This window comes from Petaurus breviceps, unplaced genomic scaffold (genome assembly GCF_028583685.1).
Source record: "Petaurus breviceps papuanus isolate PSGF00001 unplaced genomic scaffold, PetGlider_PUasm1.0 175, whole genome shotgun sequence".
Classification (NCBI taxonomy): Eukaryota; Metazoa; Chordata; class Mammalia; order Diprotodontia; family Petauridae; genus Petaurus; species Petaurus breviceps.
Genome location: NW_027185764.1, coordinates 24,469,434 through 24,493,805, shown reverse-complemented (window position 1 = coordinate 24,493,805; position 24,372 = coordinate 24,469,434). Strand labels below are relative to the sequence as shown.

Here is a 24,372-nt window from a genome sequence, read left to right as displayed (position 1 = left end):
CATTAAACATATTTTCACTTCAGTCATGTTGTAAAGAAGAATTATTACCAATGGAATGAACCATGAGTTAGAAGAAACAAAAAAGAAAAGAGAGAGCAAGTAGTCTGCTTCGATCTGCATTCAGACTCTGGAATTCTTTCTCTGGCTGTGGGCAGCATTTTCCATCATGAAAATGATGGAATTTTGGAGTTGTCTTAGCACCTTGCATTGCTGAGAAGAGCCAAGTCTATCCAAGTTAGTCATTGCATAATGTGACTGTTACTGGGTACGATGTTCTCCTGGTTCTGCTCCCTTCATTCATCATCTGTTCATACAAGTCTTTCCAGGTTTTTCTGAAGTCGGCCTGCTCATCATTTCTTATTCTTCTTCCCTTCTAATCTTGGTGGCATTGACTTTGTTGGATTTCCTTTTTCAAAGATGATTAAATCGAACTTTTAAAATGTCTTTTAACTATGTCTAGTTTCTTTATTCTGTCTAAATTAGTGATGGTGATATTAGCTACTTTTTTGCAGGGGGGGGTGGGTGAGAGGAGGGAGAAGAAAGCCAAAGTAGGCACTTTCTTTCTTAGCTTATTTTAACAGTACTTTATGAAAACAATGTGTTTTTACAGAGAGTAAGAATAAGAAGACCCTGTCCCGTAAAAGGATACAAGTCTTTGATTTTCCTGGTCATTTAAAGAAAGAATACATGAGTTGTTTATAAACAAAAGGCTTATATACATACCTCTTTCATTGTGAGGAAAATAGTAGTTGTATAATGTCTTCCAATTAGACAGCTCTGAGAAAGCAAACAGTATCATCTTTACTTTGTTTCCTCTAATGCCCTCTGCACATAGTAGATATTTAATAAATTAATTCTGTTTAAATCATACTCAAAATTAATTGATCATTGAAATGTTAATGTATAATTAACATTTCATTGATGTTAATATAAAAAATTTAAATGTGCTCTGCTGTATATGTACATTTGAAATTCTGTCCTTTCACATGCTAGGACTGCTGAAATGTGTCAGTCTCTAGGTACTCAGGAACTTTCATGAAAAAGGAAAAAAAAAACAGTCTATATTTTAAAATGGATTTGGGGGAAAAGAGGTAAGTCCTAACCCATAATTTTAATTCATATAGAAAAACTCCCAGTATGATAATTCCCTCCACTGATGCAGTAAAATTTGCAGCTGTGGTACAGTGGATAGATCACTATCACTAAAGTACCCGAAAACCTAACTTCAAATCCCAGTTCAGACACACTTCCTGTAAGGCACTGGGCACTTAGGTCACATAACCACCCTGGGCCACAGAGTCTTCATCTATGAAATGAAGAGGGTGGATTAGATGGTCTCTGAGGTTCCTTCTGATCCTAAGAAATCACCTTTAATTAGTAGTTTTAGACAGTCAACTGTGGCATTGGGAGCCTACATGAAATACTCAGGAGCACACAGCTAGTGTGTGCCCAGAGGCAGGACATGAACCCAGACTCAGGAGTTAGAGAGCTTGGGGTGAAATCCTGCTTCTGACATCTGCTACTTGTGTGACCTTGGTTAAGTTACTATAGACCTCTGTTAGTTGCCTATTTGCAAAATAAGGGGAGGTTGATCTAGATTAGGAATTTTTAACCATTTTTGCATCATGTATCCCTTCCCAGACTGATGAAGTCCATTGACCTTTTCTCAGAATAAGTTTAAAAATTCATAATTGGGGCAGCCAGGTAGCACAGCGAGTAAGAGCACTGGCCCCAGAGTCGGGATGACCTGGGATCGAATCTGGGCTCTGATACTTAGCACCACACCCAGAAATAACTGGCCGTGTAACCTTGAGCAAGTTACTTGACCCCAATTGCTTTTAAAAAAAAATAAAAATTCATAATTGAAGGAAATAGTTTTTTGTTTGCAGCTAGTTTTTACATGTTGTCTCCCACCATTAATCTGTGAGCTACCTGAGAGCAGGAACTTTTACCTTTCTTTGAATCTCCCTCTTAGCCCAAAGCCTGGCACATAGAAAGGGCTTAATAAATGCATTGACTGCTAAATTTCAGTTTGAAGATAATAAAAATAAAGATGTATTTTTTTTTCCTACCCAAGTTCACAGAACCTCTGAAATCTATCCCTGGACTCCTGGTAGCCTGGTTAGGAAGCCCAGGTTAGGAACCCTTTCAGAAACTATGCTCCTCTGAAGCCAGGTCTTCCTGACTCAGTGCCAGGCTTCCTTTTAAAATGAATATTGCCTGGATTTTAATTTTTTTAAACTTCAGTTAACATTGATTTAAAAGAAAAATTTGAATTTCAAATTTTCTCGCTTCCTATCCAGCCCTTCCCCACCCACTGAGAAGGCAAGTAATATATCCATTATATATATGTTTTCACGCCTACTATTCCTACCAACACTAATATGGTTTCTCCTAAGTGGCTCTTTAAGGCTTACAAAGTACTTTGTTGTCAGCCAAAAATGTATTTTAAGTGCCTGCGGGGTGCTGATCATTGAACTAGGCGCAGAGACCCGTGGAGAGGAGTTCCTCGCCCTCGGGGTGTTTACTATTTAGTACAGAATATCAAAACATCTTCTAAGACTCCTTTCACTGCATCGTAGAATACAAACGAGAAAGCCCGAGGGTAATTTCTCCCCATTTCAGAGCTGAATCATATCAGACTTCCTGTGGTGCTCCGCCACAAAACCTAAAGGATGACAAGGCAGGGAGCTCAAAATCCTCCTACGAGGAATCCGTGAAAAACCCCAGGGAGGAGGATGCAGGCTAGGTCGGGGCGCTCTCGCCGCGCAAGCGCCCTCTCCGTGGAAGATTGCCCTTTAAGGGGCGTGGCCTTGGGCGGCCAGGGGGCGTGGCCCTCTGGGGCAGGGGCGGGGGGGAGGGTCGACTCTCCTTTCCCAGACTACACTGGGCGCGGCGCTGGCTGTTCGGCCACGTCCCCGGGCCACGTCGCTCCTTCATCTCGCCATTTTCGCCGCTTTCTTTAGGGGCAGCAGCTAAACCGCCGCCGCCGCGTCCCTTCCCCGTCCCGCCAGCCGCCGCCGCGCTCGCTCGCAGCCCGCTCCCGGCTTCGCTCGCTCCTGCCGCCGCCGCCATGAACATCTTCCGGCTGACCGGGGACCTGTCCCACCTGGCGGCCATCATCATCCTGCTGCTGAAGATCTGGAAGACCCGCTCCTGCGCCGGTGAGGGAGGCCCCGGGGGGCCGGGAGCGGCCTCCTGGCGCGCCGGGAGCTGGGGGGCCGTGGAGCCGCTGCCGCGGGGGGCGCGCTGGGGGGCTGCAGCAGGGTCGGCTAGCGGTCCTCCCCGGGTCTCTCTTGCACTTCTCCGTGCCCCTCGGCCGGGTGGTGGGGAGCTCCCCCAGGCCGTCTCACCTCCGCCGACCCCTTCCTCCCAAAGGACTCCCCCTACTCCTTCCCGAGGCCGAGGGGCCCTTGTGCGCCGAGCAGCATCCTCGGCTCCCGGTCCTCCCCCGAGTCCCGCCCGAGCTGTCTCATCCCTTGCAGCTCCCGGGGTTCTCCCCGCCTTCTCTCCCCTGCCAGGCTTAGCTGAGGGCCGCTTGGCTGCCTGGGTGCGGAAGGGCCAGGTTTCGGGTGTTCCCTGTAGTCCGGTGCTCGGGTTACAGTCAGGAAAGCCTCCGCCGCATAGAAGCCAAGGCTGTCCTGTGGTCTGGGCTCCTAGGAGGGAAAAGAAAGTTTGGGATTCGGAGTCAGTCCTCCCACCACCTCTGCTTACGCCGATGCATGTGGCTCTCCCAGCCCTTTCCTGAGCAGAGCACCGGGGAATGGGGCGGGGGCGGAGGGGATGAAGGGGGTGTCTACTCTGGGAAAATTATAGAGAAAAGTTTGGTAGGAGGGGGACTGGCGAATTTGTTCGACCGAAGTAGCTTCTGCACAGCTTGCAAGTGAACGAAACTTTGCAGAATGTGTAGGTAGATGTCCAGGCGCTCAGTTAATCTCAGATGATGTGTTCAGAGTTCTGGGAGTGAAGTTACAGATACAGCTGATTCTGCACTTTGCAGGCCTTTGCCTGTTTGGTTAGTTGAAACTTCGGAAATCAAGCCTCCGTGACTATTCCCCTCGTAAATTTTCACGTATTTTCTTTATGCAAGTGAAGGAATGGAGATTTCCATTTCGGGGGATTCAGAGTTGGGGAGGTTTTAAGTATCTGGGTTCGAAAATTGTGAATCAATGAATCACGCTGGAAGGATGGGTACTCGATTGCATTTCCTGGCCTCATCTGACGTGGCAGCTATTGGAAGGTGTGGTGGATTCAGTGGCAATCACTGGATGCTGCTGAAGAGGTCACGATATCGGTGTCCCTGCTGGTTTCAAGGACTTAGTACTTACCTTTTGAGTTATGATAACTAATACACTCAGTTTCAGAACTTCTGTGGATGAAACTTGAAGATTATGTGCAAGAATACCCAATAGCTTAGGTGGGTGGGGGTAAGAGACCCGATGTCAATTTGCTGCTATCCTGTTAATGCTTTATGGATTAAACCAGATTTTGTATACACTCTCATTTAATAACTAATTTATTAAAGCCTTTTTTTTATATTTAACTCATAGTACATAGTGCTCTATTAGTATCATTTTCACTTCGCTAAGTGGCAAAATCTCTAGATTCATCCCTTAAACTTGCTAAATTTTGTGGAAAAATTCTTTGGAATGACTTATTCCCTGTCATACCAATTGAGATGAGAGAAAATTTGGAATTCTATTAGCCCTGGAAACTTAAGTGCTCCTTGTATTTAAAAAATACTTTAAAAAACAGAAGTATTTTTATACTACATAATTATAAACACATAGTTATCAAGAGTCGCTGAACTTTTGACAAATCTGTACTTTTTTTTTTCCAGAAATTGGTGTATCCTGAGTATTGTCGTGGGTATTTTCATTGAGGCAAAGAAAGGTGGACTTCGACATGATCTACAGTATTAGTTTTTTTTTAAGTGCCTCTTTACCTCAATTTCCCTTTAAATCTCCACAAATACACTAATAATTCACATATTTGAAATTCTTCTAAGAGCAACTTCATCAAATAAAAGAGAGTCATGATCCAGTAAATAAGCAAAAAAAAGCATGTGGCTAACCAAAATAGATTTTACAAAGTCCTTGATCAAAAATTTCTCCGTTAGGAAACCTCCCTCAGCCACCATGTAAAGACCACTTGCACTTATAAATAATTCTAATAAGACTCATCTAGTTTGTAGCCTCACAGAAGAACAGAAGCAGCAATTTTAAAATGGGAAAAGAGCTACTCTGGTCATGCACACTCAGGGCAGTGATAATTGACAATTGATAAGAGGAACACAGAAAACATAGCTAAGAAAAATTACAATGGTTGGGGGCGTCTTTTTAGGGAAAGACACTTAGACACCTTAATAATAAGCAGATATTTTAGTGCCACACAGTATAAGGATATATATTTGCAACAAACTTGTGAGTTACCAAGAAATGAAGTTTTCATGGTTTCAGCTATACAGAATATTTGGTTATCATAATGACTTTTACTCCTGCTTTATTCTTCATATTTAAACTAATACATTGTTATAACCCCCTTATGAATCATAAAATGTTAGCTTAAGCTTTAGCCCTTAAATAAGAGATTCTAGTTAATTCATTTTGTTGATCCCATAAAGTTTATATTTAACTGCCTGCTTAATTTGAAATTGTGGTTTACACACTTTAGATTTTCCTCCCAAAATACAGAAAGGCCTTCGAAGTAAGTATATTTGATAAACAGGAGGGGCCTATTTGTGTTATTAGTGAATGTTCGTGTTAGACCAAAAGATAGTAAATAGGAGCTTTAGGTATACAAGAATTTCAGGGGTTAGGAAACATGATGCTGCTTTATAGTTTTTAAAGGAGCCTTGTAGTAGTTTAAAAGATTCAGAGGGTTTTTTTTTTCCATTCCTCCCAGTGGTAATTGTTTTCGTTTAAAGGGTTGGGAGAATTTAGGAAAATGTCATACATTTTAGCAGGTGTTAGATTAATCATAAGGGAAAATAATAAAATGAATGTATTTGTTAAGGACTTTTTGTTGTTTTTACAAGTAAACATACAGTGTTAGTGCAGAACTAACCCATTTTCTATTATAAATCTTTTTGGAAGACTCAAGATGTAATATGGATTTTCACGCTTGAAATGTAATAGGTAGTCTTCTGATCATCTTAGTTTCTTGGTTGATTTTTTAAAAATCAGATTATGTTACATGGTTTCCTTTGTGAATAAAAAGCTGAATTGCTATTCTTTGTTATCCTAATATGAAAGTTTAAAAATTGTTTAGTTACTCTTTCAAGAGTAATCATTCTACATAGTATATTTCTCAGATAATTCAGAGAAGAAAGTTAAATGTTTTGGCTCTCTCTTTTAAAAGTTCTGAAATTTATGTTGGAATTCTGGCATCTGTTCAGTGCTTGTCATAGACTAGGCTTTTCTGGTTGCTTGAAAATAACTTTTCACAAACACTATGAAAAAAAGTACTGCTTTCACAAGTGTTAGAGTAAAGTAAACCATTTTGTATTTTTCTTGCATGAACAATTCAATTCTCGGTATCCATGTTTTTCTGGACTGTCTAATCAAAACCAGGTTGTTTTAAGTACTTTTTCTTTTTTGCTTAGCTTTTTTTGGTGGGTGTGCCTATCATTGCTGTATTAAAATTGGAACAAAAGTTCATCACTTTTAGCATCTCAAAATGCTGAATTTAAATATTTAGTGTTGAAGGCCTCATCAATCTATGTTCATTTAGTGACAGATTGTTGAGACATTCTTTATTTTCTGTAAGATAGCTGAATTTCTGTGGGTTGAGGTATACAATATTATGAGTCAGTCTGTGATTCTTGTACTATTTCACAGAATATTAGAATTGAATGGGACCTCAGAGGCCATCTAGTCTAACCCATACCTGAACCAGAAAAGTCTGTACAACACACACAAATGGTCACCCAGCTTCTGCTTGAAGATGCCCAGTGTTACTTGGAGCTGACTTCCAAGATAGCATATTTCTTTCTTGAGTAACTTATCGTTAGACAGTTTTTCCTCAAGTGAAGCCTAAAACTGTTTATTTATAATTTCTGCCCATCCTTCTTAGTTCTGCCTTCTGACCAAGCAGAAATCTATTCTTCCTATAACATCCCATCAAATATTTGAAATTAGGTAGCATTCCCCCTTATTGGCTGTTTCTTCTTAAGCTAAAAATTCTCAGTTCTTTCAGCAAATCCTCAGGTGACATGAACTTAAGGCCTTTCACCATGCTGGCTGCCCTATTCTAGACTCTTATCATATCCTTCCTAAAATGTGGTGCTCAGAATTGAACTCAGTATTCCAGATATGGTCTGATTGAGCAGGTAGGACCACCACCTCCCTAGTCCTAGAAGCACTTACTCTTAATATACTAAGATTGTATTAGTTTTCTTAGCTCATACTGAATTTGAAGTCCATCAAAACATCTAGATTGGCCTGGAGACTGGACTTACAATTTCATTATCAAAGGACCACCTCCATCCTCTTGAGGAAATTCCCTTAATAATTCTGGTTGGCACTTTCTCAGTGATTTATAATAAAGGATCCTTGAATGTTTCATATTGATTTAAAAAAAAACACATTATCATTACCTATGTTATATTGTATTTTTTATTTTTGTTAGACACTTTCTAGTTAAATTTTAATCTGGTTCCAGACCTAAGTCTGACACCTCTACCCATGACCACTGAAAATGAAAAGTAAAGTGACTTGCCTGGAGTCACACAAGGTGTTTTAAAAAGTGGCACTTGGGGGGCGACTAGGTGGCACAATGAATAGAGCACTGGCCCTGGAGTCGGGAGGACCTGAGTTCAAATCCAGGCTCAGACACTTAACACTAGCTGTGTGACTTTGGGCAAGTCACTTAACCCCAATTGCCCTGCCTTCCCCCCTCTTAAAAAAAAGTGGCACTTGAACCGTGGTCCTCCTCACTTTGAAACTGGCTGTCTATCCATGCCACTCTGTCACATTGCTATCAAGCCATTCTTCCTTCATCTTGCACTTATGAACTTTTTTTTTTAATCTAAAATGTAGGACTTTACATTTATCCCTATCATCTTAATAGATTTATCCTACTGTTCTAACCAGTCAAGGTCTTTTTAGGTCCTGATTGTTATGGATAGATTAACAGATTAACAAATAAACAGATAAATAAATATGTTAATCCTGCCTAATTTGGTGTCTGTAAATTATGAATATGCCATCAGTGTCTTTAAATCATTCATTAAAATGTTAAACTACATAGGGCAAATACAGATTCCTCTGCTCTTCTAAAAACTTTGCAGGTTGATGTGAAACCCTTAAATGAATGACTGTGCTTTGGGTCCAGTCATTTAACCAGTTCTAAATCTACTTGTATTCTTCTCTAACATACATCTCTCTCTGTGTTTTCACAAGATTAACATGAAAGACTATGTCAAATATTTTGCTCACAACCTCAGTGTAAAAGTTTACACCATTAAAAAAAAACAACTATTTAAATGGAGGTACCTTCCTGGCCTGTGGTTGGGGAAGAATTCATAACCAAATATGAAATTTCTCTGGTTAAAATTTACTTTGATTTCTAGGTGGATTAGGTAGTGCTCTGAAGCTCTGGATTTGAAGGAGGATATGTGGTATAGTAGAGAAGAGAGCACAAGCTTTTTGTTTTAAACCGATATTTCTTATTTGTACTATTGTCCTGGTCTATGTTATTCGTCTGGTTCTGCCTTTTAAAAAAATTCACAGCAGTCTTCTCACAGCCCCTCTAAGATGAACTATTTCTACCTTTTGTCATCTTTGGCAATTTGATGGGTGTGAGGTAAAATTTAAGAGATGCTTTAATGTGCATTTCTTTTAGTGATTTAGCGCCTTGACATATTTTCTTAGAGAACTTTGTATTCCTCTTTTTCCCTTATCATATTCTGCCTTGCAGTATACTTGTATGCATGCTGTGTCCTAAACTTCTCGCTCTCCCCATTATAAGCCCCTAGGGAAGGCAGGATCTGTGTTGTTGTTTTTTTCCTTTGTATTGCCAGATCCTAGCTCAGTACATAGAATGTAGTTGACACTTAATAGATAGATAATAGCTGTATTTGTATAATGTTTTAAAAGGTTTACAAAATGCTTTAAATATGTTATCTCCTTTGATCCTCACAAAAACACTGAAGTAGATGTTCTCAGTATCCCCATTTTGCTGATGAAGAAATAGAGAGGTTAAGAGTAACTTACAGAGGGGCAGCCATGTAGCACAGCGAGTAAGATCACCAGTTCCAGTGTCAGGATGACCTGGAGATCGAATCCCGGGCTCAGACGCTTAGCACCCACCCAGAAACACCTGGCCGTGTAACCTTGAGCAAGTTACTTAACCCCAATTGCTTTAAAAAAAAAAAAAAGTAACTTACAGGGTCATAGTTAGTATGTATTAAGATTTGAAATTAGTTCTTCCTGACTCTGTTTAGTTCTTTATCCACTATGCCACTCTATACATATTTCATTCAAATTGGATTCATAGAGGCATACCCTTGATGCATGTTTGGATTTTAAGATTTTATAAAGATGAGAAAATAGATGTGTGTAAGTGCATAGTTACTGATAGTTTCTTAGTCTCCATTTTTGGGATAAAAATGCCAGTGGTTGGTTATCTTTTCCATTCTTTTGGATTCATCCACTCTTTGAGATCTTGAGATTAAACCTCTTTAAAACTGGTTGCACAGAATCAAGTCTATTACTAGTCATTTTCTGTCAAGTTATACTTCAACTCACTTTTAAAATGAATGAAGATCAGTATTTGCCTAGTTCGATGCCTTCTCTTCTTGAACATGGTATTCATATTGTATAAGACTGAGGTTTCTGAGTAGTTCATAACCTTTGGGTTTTTTTAATGTCTTGGTCCTGAAACAATATATTTTCTAATACAGTTTTCATCATGTTATACAATACTTCCAGTATCGTCATGTAGCTGTGGAACTTGAACTGCTGTTATGTAAACTAGAGGGTCAGCTCTCAGATCCAACCAGAAACAGATTAAAATGTACAATATAATATCAATAATGCTAATTTGTGGTCTTCTAAGTCAATATGCAGCTGTCAGCAAGGATCTCTTTCTATTTGAATTTAACATCACTGATGGAAACTACTACTGTTAGACTTAGAGTCATAGAAGATTTGTGGAGTACAGGGTTATATCATGTACTCCATAGCTTCTTTTTATAATCTGCTGGATATTTTACTCTTAATTAGCATTTTCAGCATTGACAAAGGACATTGTAATAGTTTGTAGTTTTTATAGTATATGGGGAAATGGGATCAGTCAAATGCTACCTCCAGCTCTCTAGCTATATTATTACCTTTCTCATATGGGTCATACTAAAATTAATAGAATACCACTTAGTTGCTGCTTAGCAACTAGGGTGGTTTAGTCCAAAAATACTAAATGGATCCCATATAAGATGATTCCTAAATAATAAGTAAGCTTTTCAAAGAAGAGAATTTTTTTTTAAATTAGAAGAAAACATTCTTATATGTTTTTGGTCTTTTTGTTATATCACTTTCACCTCACCCTATAAATATGGGTTCCTCTTCCCTTTCTGAAGGTTCAGTTTTTGAGATCAGATATCTAATTTATTGCTAAGTTAATTCAAGAAAGAATCTGCAATGCCATTTGTTATAAATGAGTTCTTATGCTTCATATCTGAGAATGAGGGACATTATATTTTTGAAATGTTTATTTTCATATAAAAATAAATTAGAAGTACCTTATGTTTTGGTTAACACAGGGATTTGAAGGTTTTTGCACCACTTTTTTAGTAGTACAAGATACTCTTGTACCCTAGGCAAAGTTTGAAAATTGGGCCTTCCTGTGTATATTGTCCATCAGAAGCTTTGAGCCTTTCCCATGACATACACTTAATTGCATTTACATGTTGAAGAGTGGAATTTTATGGCATTAAAATATGGGCATTTATAAAAAAAAAATTTTAGGGTACCCATTGTTCCATGTGTATGCCACCAACACCACTATCCCTTACATGTTAAGCCCCAGGCAGTAGACCTGCTTTTTACCTTTTACCCTGGCTTTGGTACCTTCTCTCTCTTTGGAGTAATGATTTCTCTAGGCATTTCCATATCAACATGATAATCTTACGTTCCACCAGTAATATTGGGAACATAATTTAATGTACAACATAACCAAATCTTTTATCTTGTACTTTGTAATACAAACTTTTTGCTAAATTTGATTTAACCCCATGGAAGAATATTGGTATTTTAAGTTACAAGATTGATTTGGATTTGACAAGGTAGTTGCACCTTAACATGGAAAATTAATTTAAAATTCATATAAACATTGTAGAGACTAAATTTAGTTTAATTGTAGCTACTGAATTTTTATGGCTTACATAAAATGGTCTCATTGATCCACTCTAACCTGCCACATTCCTCTCATAGAGACTCTTTGGTGGTGTCCTTCCAAAGAATCTAAACTGTGTCTTATACTGCTGGTGTACACCCCCCGCCTTTTTTTGTAGGTGAGAAATCCACCATTAGCCATCGTTCAGCATTCTGGGCAGATGAAGAAGTCCAAACAAAGTGCTAAAGAAAAAATAGTATAATACTACATATAAACCTACTGGAAATTTTCTGTAGTTTTATGAACTCCTTAGAGAACATTGCCTGATACAGAGTCTACCTCTCTCTCCATTCATGATCAGATCAAATCATACTACCACTGCTGCTTACTCCTCCTATATTCTAGAAGCTCCACTCTGGCTTCTCATTAATTTTTTTGGGGGGGAGGTGGATTGAGGGGGGAAGCAGGGCAATTGGGGTTAAGTGACTTGCCCAAGGTCACATGGCTAGTAAGTGATAAGTGTCTGAGGCCTAATTTGAACACAGGTCCTCCTGACTCCAGGGCCGTTGCTCCTGTACCACCTAGCTGCCCCTCATTAATTCTTTAGCTCAGAAATTAAGGCAGCCCACCTTCACTTAAAGTATATATCACAAAGGATGAATAAGATTTGGGTTGGAGAATTTCAAATTAGCATGCCCAGATTTGACTCTGCACACATCTGATATATCCAGAAGCAGTACTGTATTTGCTGATTGTTGCAAAAATACAAAATAATGAGGCTAAAGGTGGGGTTGTTAATCTATGAAATAATATGACTTTTTCTTCAGAAAATATTGGGCATCCTTCCCCGCCCCAACTTGGTAGAGCAAGAAGTTAGGGTTTTTCTTATTTGAAAACTAAAAAAAGGACTTCATGAATGCTTATGCTTCAAAAACTTGAGTAGGAAATTCAGCATTTTTATAGCAAGTCTTGGAAAACCTCCTCCCTTTAAGTTAGAGATCCCTCCCCCCAAGGGTAGTTATTAGCAACTATGTTAGAACTGTGCCACCTAGGATTTTCAACTCTTTTCCTCTGTTTTTTTCTTCCTTTTTTATTCATTAAGTGGACATAGTAGAGAACTTAAGTGTATTTTTTAAATTGTTGAATAGGATCCTATGTTACTTGTTTTTAATGATAAAATTAAATTAGAAACTTATAGAATATTTCTGGAGAGCAATCTGGGAGCATATAGTAAAGGTTACAAACTTGATACCTTGCAACAATAATACCTTTTGACCCACTAATTCCTTTATTACAGTTTTACTTAGAATTATCAGAGTATAAACTTTAAAAAGAGCTAATTGTTAAAGATTTTCATCTTGGCATTAATTTTGTCGCATATTGTTGTACATTGTCACAAAAAAAAACTGAAATAAACTTAAATGTCCTTCAGTATAAGGATTGTTCCATATATCATGGTGCATTGACATATTAGAATCATGCAAAGCAATTAAGTTGGACAAAGTATGAAGAGTACAACAAAATCTGGAAACACTTTTATGAAATAATACAAAGTGAATAAAGCCAAACTAGAAGAATGACATACACACTGATAATATCAGGAAAGATGAATGAGAGTGAATGAACAAAGAATTGTTTCTAGAACTTAGAGAGGGAGAAATTGAAAAATGCTTTGATACTTTATACATTACATTTAATTTAGATATAAATAATTATTAAGCAACTATAGTTGCTGATATTTAAGTTTCTACTAGAACATTTAATTTTTAAGTAAAAAAATTTCTCCTTTCTCTTGCTCTCAAATGCTTTCATCTTGTTCTTTGTCTTTGATTCTATTGTTACCAGACTGTCTTTCATATTATAGTTATATACTCTCCCCCAGATTATTCTGTAATTTTCTAGGTACTTGTTCCCACAAATAGAATGTAAACTTTCTGAGGGCATGGGCTCTTTCATTCTGTCTTGGTGTCCCTAGTGCCTAGCAACATGTCTTTAAGTGCTTTAAAAATGCTTATTGAATGAGAAATTTGAGGAGAAAAAAATTTTTTTCAGCCAGGGATATGGCCAGGAATACTTATATGTCACCTGAGTTGACTCTAGAAAGATTAGGATTTCAACAGTTGAGAAAATTTAGTCTGAATTCAGTTCTAGTCTTGAGGGACAGCAGTGGTTTAATGTTTTAGGGATAGAACAGGGTGTTTAGCTCTCTCCTGTTTTTTGTCCTCCTTTGACTCTAAAGTAATAGTTTACTTTTTAATCTTTTCAACTGCCAATCTCAAACATTGTAATTATTTTTTTCTACCAAGAAAGAAAATAACAATTTCTAAATCCCCTATGAAAAAAAATGACAATATACAAAATGGTTTTATAGTTAGGAAGTGATATCCAAAAGACTTATTAATAGTACCCTTAACATGGGGTAGCTAGGTGGTACAGTGGATAGGCCAGTGCCATGGAATCAGGAGGACCTGAATTCAAAATCCTACCCCCGGCACTTGACATTTATTAGCTGTGTCTCTGGGCAGGTCACTTAGCCCCAATTGCCTCACAATAAACAAACTAATTAATAAAACAAAAACAGTGCCCTTTACTAAGACTAGGTAAATATTATACTGTGAAGGTAGGAGTATGTGTGATGGGAGTATTTAAACCCAAATTAGGAATTCAGTGAAGGAGGAAGATAGATATGTAGAAAATAAACTTAGTCGTTACTGGCTTGAGATATATTCTTACAGAAAAAGAACTAGAACATATTGTCATACATATGTCACAGCTTCATATATTGATAACATTTATCATGTGGTGAAGGCAACTCTGGCTCCCTAGGCCTTTCTTATCCACAATTTGCCCATCAGTTGATACATTCAGCTAATGGTAAACATCTTAGGTACTTTGGAGGAAGGAAGGAAAGTGATAGACTGGGTTTATGTGAAACATCTCCTTTTCCTCACTGATAAAATAAATACTTGCCAGTTTACTACTTACTAACTTCTGGGGTTTGGAAAAAGAGACAGTGTGGTATCATGGAAAGAAAAAACAAATATGTCATTGACTTGTATAAGTCAAGCCTCTTTGGGTTTTAGTTTCTTTATAAAATAAAGAAGTTGAACTTGATTTTTAAGTTTGTTCTACTGATTCTCCAGTAGATGATCCTTGTGAATGAGATGGCTCTAGTATTGTGCTTTTTATAATACGACTCTACAGTAAAACAGTTTGGATGTCCTGTTGCCCTTATGCTGGGATCCTATATGAAGTTTTCTTTATCACATAAATGTCAAATTATAAGTGTCTAAAGATCACACTGTTTGAACTGCAAATAACTCACATTTACATTGCACTCAAGCTATGTAAGGGGCTTTTCTCACAGCAGTTCTCTTCAGTAGGTAGTGCAAGCATCATCTTCTTTTTGCAAAAGGAAGCAAGTTCTGAGATGTTTGATTTGCCCATGACCATAACAACTAGTGAAAGCTTGAGATGGCATTCATGCTTGGGTTTTCTGACATCGGGTACAGCATTCTTTCCTTTCCACCATGCTGTGTCTGAGGTCACCATTAATACACAGGATGTACTATTTTCATATCATGAATTTGTTGGATAGCAAGCAGCTTAGGTGATTAGCACAACTACTTCCTTCAGTTCTGGATAACACTTGTTTTTTTTCTTTTACTTGACCTGGCATTTCATTGCTGTGGGAAACTCCCAGTGAGAAACTCTTGTCTACCAAAGCAGCTGGACAACTGCTGTGCAACTTAGAGGCTCAGAGAGCTACCCTAGGGTACTAAGAGATTAAAGGATTTGCTCAGTAGGATCACACAGCCAGTATTTGTCAGAGAGCTCACTTGAACTCATGTCTTTCTGACTCTGAGGCCTGTTTTCTGTCTGCTATGTAATGCTGCCTTTCTGGCTTACCTGGCTGTCACTTAATATCTTGCTGTTTCCAGTGTCTGACAGTTTTTGTAGCTCAATAGAACTATAAGATGGTCACTAGGGTTATGGAGGTGGGAACAAACATATCAGAACTTAGAAATCCAAATGAGTGTTTTCTTTTTTCAAGGTTTGGGAACTTATATGCTTATTATAACAATGCTGTCACTTTTAGTGTATCTGTGGAACACTGTGTGTGTGCCTTAAGAATTAATTTGTAAGTCATATAATAAAACTAAGTTTACTATATTTTATAACCACATCTCATTTTTTATTCTTTTTTGATTGTCTGCCTCATTTACCAAACAATTCCAAATGAGTTCTTGTTTCTGAAAATAAATTCTACCTTTAAAGGAGCAACATTTGCTAGCAATACAGAAGAGAATATCTAAAAATATTCTTAACAGTGAAAGCATCATTCGAAATAAGTATATCATTTCCTATTTTGAATTGTTGAAGAAGCAGATACCTATTTGGAGATACAGTAAAGCAAGCTAAGTGACACAGTGGATACAGCACTGGCCCTGTAGTAAGGGAGACCCGAGTTCAAATTGGCCTCATGCAGATGTTGTGTGACCTTAAGGAAGTCACTTCTGTTTGCCTTAGTTTCCTCAACTGTAAAATGGGGATGATAATAATACCAGTTACAACCAGGGTTGTTGTGAGGTAATAGTTGTAAACAGCTTAGCACAGTGCCTGGCACAGAGCAGGTTCCACATAAATGCTCATTCCCTCCTCCCATATATACATGTGTGTGTGTGTTCTGATATGTTGGGTTTTTTTTTTTAAAGTCATATTACTTTGTATACTTTTTGTCCTCGGGAATGGCACATTAATAATAATGGCACTAATAAATTCATTTTTTTTCTTTTTCTGTTCTTGTGTGAACTCAACCCACAGCTTCACCTGCAGATTATTTTTAAGAATATTATATTCTTATAATAAATAATACTTCCTTCTGCTTCTTTAGGTATTTCTGGGAAGAGCCAGCTTCTGTTTGCACTGGTCTTCACTACTCGTTACCTGGATCTCTTCACTTCATTTATTTCACTGTATAATACATCTATGAAGGTATAATATGTCAACTAACAATACTTAATGCAACCATAATTTATATAAGTGTGTTATTATTTACTGTGTGTTTAGTAAAAAAAAAAAAAAACCTGCCAAGCATAAGGCCATACTTAGATATGCTTTCATGACTTGGACAAAATATAACTGGAAACTGATACACTTGTTATGGATATTTGATTTCTATTTCAAAGAAAATAGGTAGTGGTTAAAATACATTAAACTTTCATTCCAGGTTCTTAAAAAATTATGGATCTTTTCAGTCTTCAAGTTTGCCCCTCTGTGTAAGGAGAGGAGCTATCATACATTTTATTGTTGTTCAGAGAGGGAAATTAAGATTGCCTAAGGAACCCACGAAGGGGATTTATAGCAAGGAATTGAAGTCAGAATTTATTTGCACTCTCAAACTGTGGTACTCTGTGCAGACTCAATTCTAATTTCTTCCCTCTTCCTCAGTTGAAATTTTCTTTGTTGAATAAGTAGATACCATGACTTTTGAATGGACTTTTCTTGTTTAGTTCTATTTTTTTGTGCCCCAAAGTGTGACTAACAGGCTTTAGCATCACAAGATTTGAGGCAATGAATATTAATTTTCTGTAATTTGTTAGTTCTTAGTCACTGAATTTCATAATACTAATCGTCAGGGACTTCTAGCCTTCCAAAAAAAAAAAAAAACCAAATAAACCATCCTATCGGGTTCCTACAAGTTAGCTTTCTAAGTACAAACTTTTTGCAAGTTTATACACATATGGGTAAGATTCTTTTTGTACCAGAAGTACTAGTTTCAATTAGAATTCTCCTTGGTAAAAGGAATTATAAGATTCTGATTCCCATCCAAGGTATACAAGGAATTCAGAAGAGTAAAATTAAGGCTGTGTAGATAATGGCACATCAAGGAAGAGGTGATTTTACTTTCACTGTTTGCTAAAGATGTCATCCTGATAAACTTATATTAGAAACTCCAGATAACCAAGAACAGTTCTTCATAACTAAAGAGTTTAATATTCCCATATTCAGTCATTTGGAATTATCATCACTCAATAGGATAACAGTGTGCAGATCCACCAGATACCAGAATTCACACATTTATGCTAGTGCTTTACATTTCCATCCAAAAAAACAACACTATTGGCCTGCCTCTTCAATCAGCCATTTATTTTTACCCAGGATGCAAGATGTATTCTCATATAGTTCCCTAGACAGAGTAGTTCCATTAAAAAAAAAAAGTAACAATGGGTAATGGTAGCAAATGTTAACATTTATATTGCACTTCAAGATTTACAGATATTTTGCATACATTGGGTTTTGTTTTGTTTTTTTGATTTATACAAACTCATGAGGTAAGAACTACACATATTATTATCCCCATTTTATAGAAGAGGTACCTAGGACTTAGGGAGGTTAAAGTACCTTGCCCATGGTCATACAACCAGCAAAAAGTTGGAAGTAGGATTCAAACCCAGATGTACCTTGACTCCCAAGTCCAGCACTTTTTCTGCCACATGCTACTACTTCCTGATATAATAGTATTGGTTGTTCATTCTGCCCTGCCTATGGTGTCCCAAGTTTATATCAGAGAATAGTCAAATTTTTGCCTTGCTTAACCAATTTGAGTATATGTTATTTGTAAGTGAAAGAGACTAATTTGTTCTTATTAGTATTTAAGATTGTTAAAAATTGGGGCAGCTAGGTGGTGCAGTGAATAGAGCATGGACTCATACACTTAACACTTACTAGCTGTTGACCTTGGGCAGGTCAACCCTAATTGCCCTGCTTCCCCTTTTCCAAAAAGACCAAAAAAAAAAGTGTTAAAAATTATGTCCACTAAATTTCTTACATAAGGCTTTATTGTAACATGGAGGTGATCCTAGGTTCTCAAAGGCTATTCACAAAGCTAAGATCTAATACTACCAGACTAGGAAAAAAAAAGATTAAAGATCCAGTGATGGACGTTATGTCTTTTGTCCAAGAACTACCCAGGTAAATTCAGAAAAGTTTGATACCATAGCAACTCTTGAAAGACCATTTGCCAAGTCATAGAGGAAGTACAGTCTCCCACTAGAGGGAGCATCTACACTGATAAAATCACAGATCATTGGAATATTAAAAGTCTTAAACATCTTGGTCTTTCCAGGAGGGACTGCTTTATTGTGGGGATAACTCACTGATGAGAATTACCTCCTTCCCGTTCTCTAAAACCCCAATCACGGTTAGGGCAAAAGGGAAGAAATGCTTCATTCCAGCCAGAAAGAAGATAAATTAAAAGATAAACAAATAAGGGAATCATTTTCATCATTGCCTCTTGACAGCCTTAGAAAGTGAAGAGGAGATTACAACTGGCCAAAAAATATTAGATAACCCTTCTTTTAGTATTTTGTCATCCAAATAGCTTTTCAACACAAAGTAAAATATTAATACAGATAATCTCAGCATGTAATAATCTGAGAATTGGTGACATCTAAAATTTAAAAAATTTTAAAATTTATTTTGAACTTAAATATCTAAAGTAGAATTTTTTTTTAAACCTCAACATTTTAATACAGGAAGATTTAATATATTCTTGTTTAAACCAAGACAAACAAGGGGAGAACTCCTAAGGCCACAAGAAGTTAATATGTTTTCTTGCTTATAATAGTTCTTTAATGTAGAAATAATAGTTATTTTTAAATAGTGTTCAATATTCATTAATACATACAACTTAATCTGTATCTATTATATTCATTGAATGTTTCACTATGTGAGACCAAATACCTTCCTCTGATGTTTTTTTGGTGGCTCAGTCTTTGCCTTGAAGTCTTTTCGAGAATGAATGAACTTTTCCAGAGTATAGGTAAATAAATATCTGATATTTGACGTGTATGTGTACATGCATATACACACATGAGAACAAACAAATAATGTAACTTTCAGGAAAGTGTACGACTCTATAGATGTATGAATGTATACATAAGTTAGACCTTTAAGAGCTGATCACGTGTGTGATTTAGTGTTACCAAATGAACATGTGCATCACAAGAAAGACTGGTTTACCATTTTGAAAGTCCAGAGTTCAACCAACACACACCTTAATTAGTACTATTTAATATTGTAAAGTTTAACATGTAAGTTAAGCCAAATCCAGAAAAGGGCAAACCAAGAAATACTGTTCTACTCATTTAAGAATGAACTAGTTTTTAATGTGAATCCAACTTAAAAATTTTTCCTGATATTTTATACTTTTAAATTATATGAAAAATATGTTTCTTTCGGTTACACATATATTTTGTGCAAGGAAGAGATAAAAGACAACAAATTTAATAATATTCTGATTTTTACTTTCTATTTACTAGCTTATCTACATCGCTTGTGCATATGCCACTGTTTACTTAATCTACATGAAGTTTAAGGCTACGTATGATGGAAACCATGACACATTCCGTGTGGAGTTTCTTGTAGTTCCTGTTGGAGGGCTGTCATTTCTAGTCAATCATGATTTCTCTCCACTTGAGGTTAGTTAAGAGGTTGTTGGGGACTGAGGGAAGGACTAAGGAGGGAAGATGGGCTGAGGCATAGGGTGATTTTGAGATGATACATATATTTCCACTAAAACCATTGATTGTCAGAATCTGTTGTTGAATAAGATTATATGTTATATCCAAAGTCCAAAGTGTAAAATGAATCTTGTTTTTTCTTTAAATTATATATATGATATATATATGGATATAAATGTTATATCCAAAGTGTAAAATGAATCTTCTTTTTTCTTTAAAGTACTGCCTTTTGTTTTTATGTCATTCATTTCTGAATGTATATTTCTTTCACACCCTCCCCAGCTAGTCTTCCGTTATAACAAAGAAGTAAAATTTTTTTGCTTTGTAATGTATTTTTGTCTTGTTTTTTTCTTATAATGTGAATAAAACCAGAATCTCATTATATTGATTGATATGCTATCTATTGTGGTGCAGTGCACACACTTGGGTACTATCTGAAAGACACAGTCTCTTAACAGCATCTTATGTTATCCTTTAATGCAATCAATACTGCATGCTAATATTGTTCTGTAAATTGTTCACTGTAGGGAGGGAGTATTTCTTTTAAGTGACTTTTTTTACTAACTGTTCAAAGTATTAGAATTTTTTGTTTTGTTATACTACTATTTTTTGATAGGTACTTTGATTCTATTAATAGTTTTAAGAAAATCATTAAAAATTTTTAATTGTCAAGGTATATGAAGTACCATATTTTTGTGCATAAAGTTCATGTAAGAGAATTATACTAATTTTTTTAATTTGTAGATTTTTAAAAATCTTGATTAAAAAATAATAATGAAATTGATTTGTCAAGATGAGGAAGAGAAAATCTAGGCTGATCCTTGCAGAAAAGTAGTAAGAGAGAAGTCTTTGAACATAATGTGATCAACAACAGGAAACCAGTAATGCTATCATTTTGCCCATATATAGGACTGACTCCCCCTCACAGATCCATTAAGTATAGAAAATTGGTGTGTCTCATGTAAGAAGATACAGTGTTTAGCCCAGAATCGCAACCAAAGTAGAATTGGACTATTGTAATTCTTCATTTAGGATAGAAATTTATAAAGCATCGGTACCTTTGCTGTTTTGTGGTGACAATTAGTCTACTAACTGTAGTTGGCTAACTTATTTTACAGATCTTGTGGACCTTCTCAATCTACCTTGAATCAGTTGCGATCCTCCCACAACTCTTTATGATCAGCAAAACTGGGGAAGCCGAAACTATCACTACTCATTATCTTTTCTTCCTTGGTCTATACCGTGCCTTGTATCTAATCAATTGGATTTGGCGCTACTATTTTGAAGGTTTCTTCGACCTCATAGCTGTTGTTGCTGGTGTGGTCCAGACTATTCTCTATTGTGACTTCTTCTATTTGTACGTTACAAAAGGTAAGAATTGAGGGGCATCTCATGTACTTAATATTAAATCCTTTTTATAAATGCATTCTGAGGGAATAAGCTTTAGCTTATGGGTAGCATAATGGGTAGAGAACCATCCTCTTGGGAAACCTGGGTTCAAGTTCTACCTCTGAAACCTATTGACCATGATCCTCTCAAGTCACTTAGCCCCTCAGTACCTGAGGCATATCTAAGACCAAATGTGCAAAGCACTTGCTGATCTGAACTGGTAGAGAGGGTTTCCTCCTCAGGAGTTCCCTACATCAGTGAGATCATAGGTTTGGTTCTCTGCCTTAGGAACAGGACTATTAAGTGTCTCTAACATATATTCTCTTTGAATAAAGTCAGACTAGCTTGAAACTAATTTTGGACTAGTCTGAAAGAGTAAGAGTGTTTTTGGTGAATGTGCCAATTAGATTCTAAATAGGATTCTAATTCTTGTGAAAGTTAAAACACATGACAAAGAGCAGGTGACAAGGTCAGAGTGTCTTGAACTTAGACCTTTCTGACTTATTTAGAGTCAGTGTACAGCCAAGTAAGTAGCTATTCCTGTTTCACATTCAGAAGTACACAGTTAATTGACTCTACTTCTATTTTTTTCTCTCTCTTCCCAGTACTCAAGGGAAAGAAGCTCAGTTTGCCAGCGTAAGTGCCAAAGACCATCGCCAGCATCTGTCCTTTAGGATGTTTGGACAGAATTCTTATCACAAATAAAGGCATAAGATGCTTGAGACAGAAAATCAGAAACTCAACTTTTTTATTGCAGATAGTCATCAGCGGCTCTGTAAGAACACAGAGGAAAGTAAACCAGCGGATTTCTGTTTTATGCATCTTGCCTTATCTTTTTTTTATTACTATGTACAAAGATTTTTTTACATAAAGAAACTTAATGCTGTATTAATAAATTCAGTGTGTAGTTTCAATTGGAGTAGTTCCAAAAGTGAGGTTTTTGTGAGGTTGTTTACAACCAGGAATAAGTGCAAACTTTTTTATTTTCAAGAATTCTTTGAAATTGCTAACTTTGTGTCTACAATGAAATTGTGCTACTTGGCAGTTGGTAGATCATATATTTTTCCTTCAATTCCACTTGCATTCCACTATATTTATTTTTTGCCAAAAGATGAATTATATTTGTTAATTGAAGTCAGAGACACAAATATAGGAAGTGTGAAGTGTTATGTTCAATATCTATTACCATCTGAGGTGAAAATGACCCGTGGAAATCACAGCTATACCAATTAAAGTTGACAGGGATGATTTGTCTTTTAGATCTGTATTTTTCATTACCAAAAAAAAAAATTTAAGTTGTGAACTAGAGAGAAGTATCTTGTATTGGGGCTATCAAAGGTACCTGCCCTCTACCCATATTTAAATTTCAATTGGAAGGCTGTTTTGATGAGAAAAGAATACTCAATCCTTATATTTAAATGGGCATTGGTTCTTAATTATTTGGTTTGTGATACATATTTCTGTTGTTCCTTTGGTGGGTTGGGACAGGAGGCATACTAATTACATTGAATATAGAATCTTCCTAAACTTTATTATTACACCTCTACAGAATGGACTGTAAGTTGTTGATTACAGTAATCCATAGGCAGCCCGTTTTAAATACTCTCCATGTTTATGAAAAGCAAAAACCTACAAAAATGAATACTTTTATAAGTAATGTCTGTGCTCAGATTCATTTGATGTCACTTTTGGGGGATTAGTTATGATTTACAGTTGTGTTTTTAAATTGACGGCACCAATTATCATTCTTTATATTCTTTAATGACTTTTTTTTTTTACTGAGCTGTTGCATGATATATCCTGTGTTACCATCCAAAATAAACATTTTATGAAACATAGAATAATCTGTCTTTGTTTCTGAATTAAACTTTTGGAGCATCCTGTTTATATGAGTTTAATTTTTAAAAATTTGCAACAAAAGCTCTCCTATGGTGTGAACACTTAAAGTCCATTTAATTATTATACTTACTTTTTCTATTTTGTAAAAATCCTAGATTTGTTTCCTTTTGATTTGCTGTTATATTTTGACATTGCTTCATTTTGATTTATGCAAAAGTTGATGTTAGGTTTTTATGTGATACACCATAAATATTAAAGTGTTGAATACTAACAGTACTTACTACAAGAAGGATGTAGTCTTGCCTTCTGCACTAAAATTATTTAGAGGAATGTGCTGATTGGGTTTTACTTTTGTATAGTGGCTCTTGTAGTGTCACTAAACTAGCAGGGCAACTGCATAGTTACAAATCTCACACCTTTTTGCTCCATGTTGTTTTTTCTGTTTCCTTATCCTGATGCTTTCCTCTTTTGTATACCAGTTCTTCTTTTCCCTGCTTTCCAGCTTCTTTTTTTCTCTTGTATTTGTATTTCCATCTTCCTTGGATTGATTCTAAGAGGATAGGAAAAAAGTGGAAGAATACGATATATATTTGACAGAATGTCCATAGCTCTGAAAGAATGCATCTATTTTCTGCAGCATAAGTGAAAAAAGAAATGGAAATAAGCAAAAATAAAGATTTGAAACTTTGGTTGGTAAATGAACTTATTTTGAAAATTAAAATTCCCATTTTGTGATTCATTATAATAGAATTGACTCCATTTTAGTTATTGTTCCCAGGCTGTAATAAAATTAGCTCAAGTTGGAATAACATTTTTCAAATAAATGTGTTTGGGTTGGGGTGAGAGCTGGGGAAGGATTCTCATTAACATTGGAAATTCAATGCATCTTCTGTGACATATCTTCTTAAACACTATGTTAAAATAGCTACCTTGCCCTACTGAATAAAGTTTATCAGGTAATGTAATACTTTCTTATTGCTAAAGTGTTTTTGTGTCTTCTTTTAAATACACAAATGAACAAAATATGATACTTCTGTTTATACAATCCTCTAAGGTTTATAGAGCTCTTCATCTCATTGAGCTGTGTGTCTAATACAGCTAATAAGCTGTAACCACACATCATAAGTTGATGATTACTATCCACTTATATGTGCAGAAACTAACCCTGATCACTCCAAACAACTTCTTAGAATGAATTCAGAATATGAAAGATGTTTCCTTTCTGCCATCAATAGATGCCAATAAAGGCCATCCAAATATTTCTTCCCTAATGCCAAACCTAAAT

General features: G+C 36.4%; 1 protein-coding gene across 1 annotated transcript; it reads left to right on the top strand.

The window, feature by feature from the left end:
* Positions 1-2,902: 2,902 nt before the first annotated feature.
* Positions 2,903-24,052, top strand: KDELR2 (KDEL endoplasmic reticulum protein retention receptor 2). The gene is made up of 5 exons (XM_069084918.1): positions 2,903-3,164; positions 16,229-16,329; positions 19,659-19,817; positions 20,978-21,230; positions 21,854-24,052. Exons 1-5 carry the CDS (start codon positions 3,074-3,076, stop codon positions 21,886-21,888), a joined length of 639 nt encoding a protein of 212 aa, XP_068941019.1. The 5' UTR covers positions 2,903-3,073; the 3' UTR covers positions 21,889-24,052.
* The last annotated feature ends 320 nt before the right edge of the window (positions 24,053-24,372 follow it).

Bases quoted from the DNA above. Each gene is read 5' to 3' on its own strand.
- KDELR2 (XM_069084918.1), top strand. From the start codon at position 3,074: ATGAACATCTTCCGGCTGACCGGGGACCTGTCCCACCTGGCGGCCATC. The intron at 3,165-16,228 runs GTGAGGGAGGCC...CTGCTTCTTTAG, and splicing joins GAAGACCCGCTCCTGCGCCG to GTATTTCTGGGAAGAGCCAG. The intron at 21,231-21,853 runs GTAAGAATTGAG...CTCTCTTCCCAG, and splicing joins CTATTTGTACGTTACAAAAG to TACTCAAGGGAAAGAAGCTC.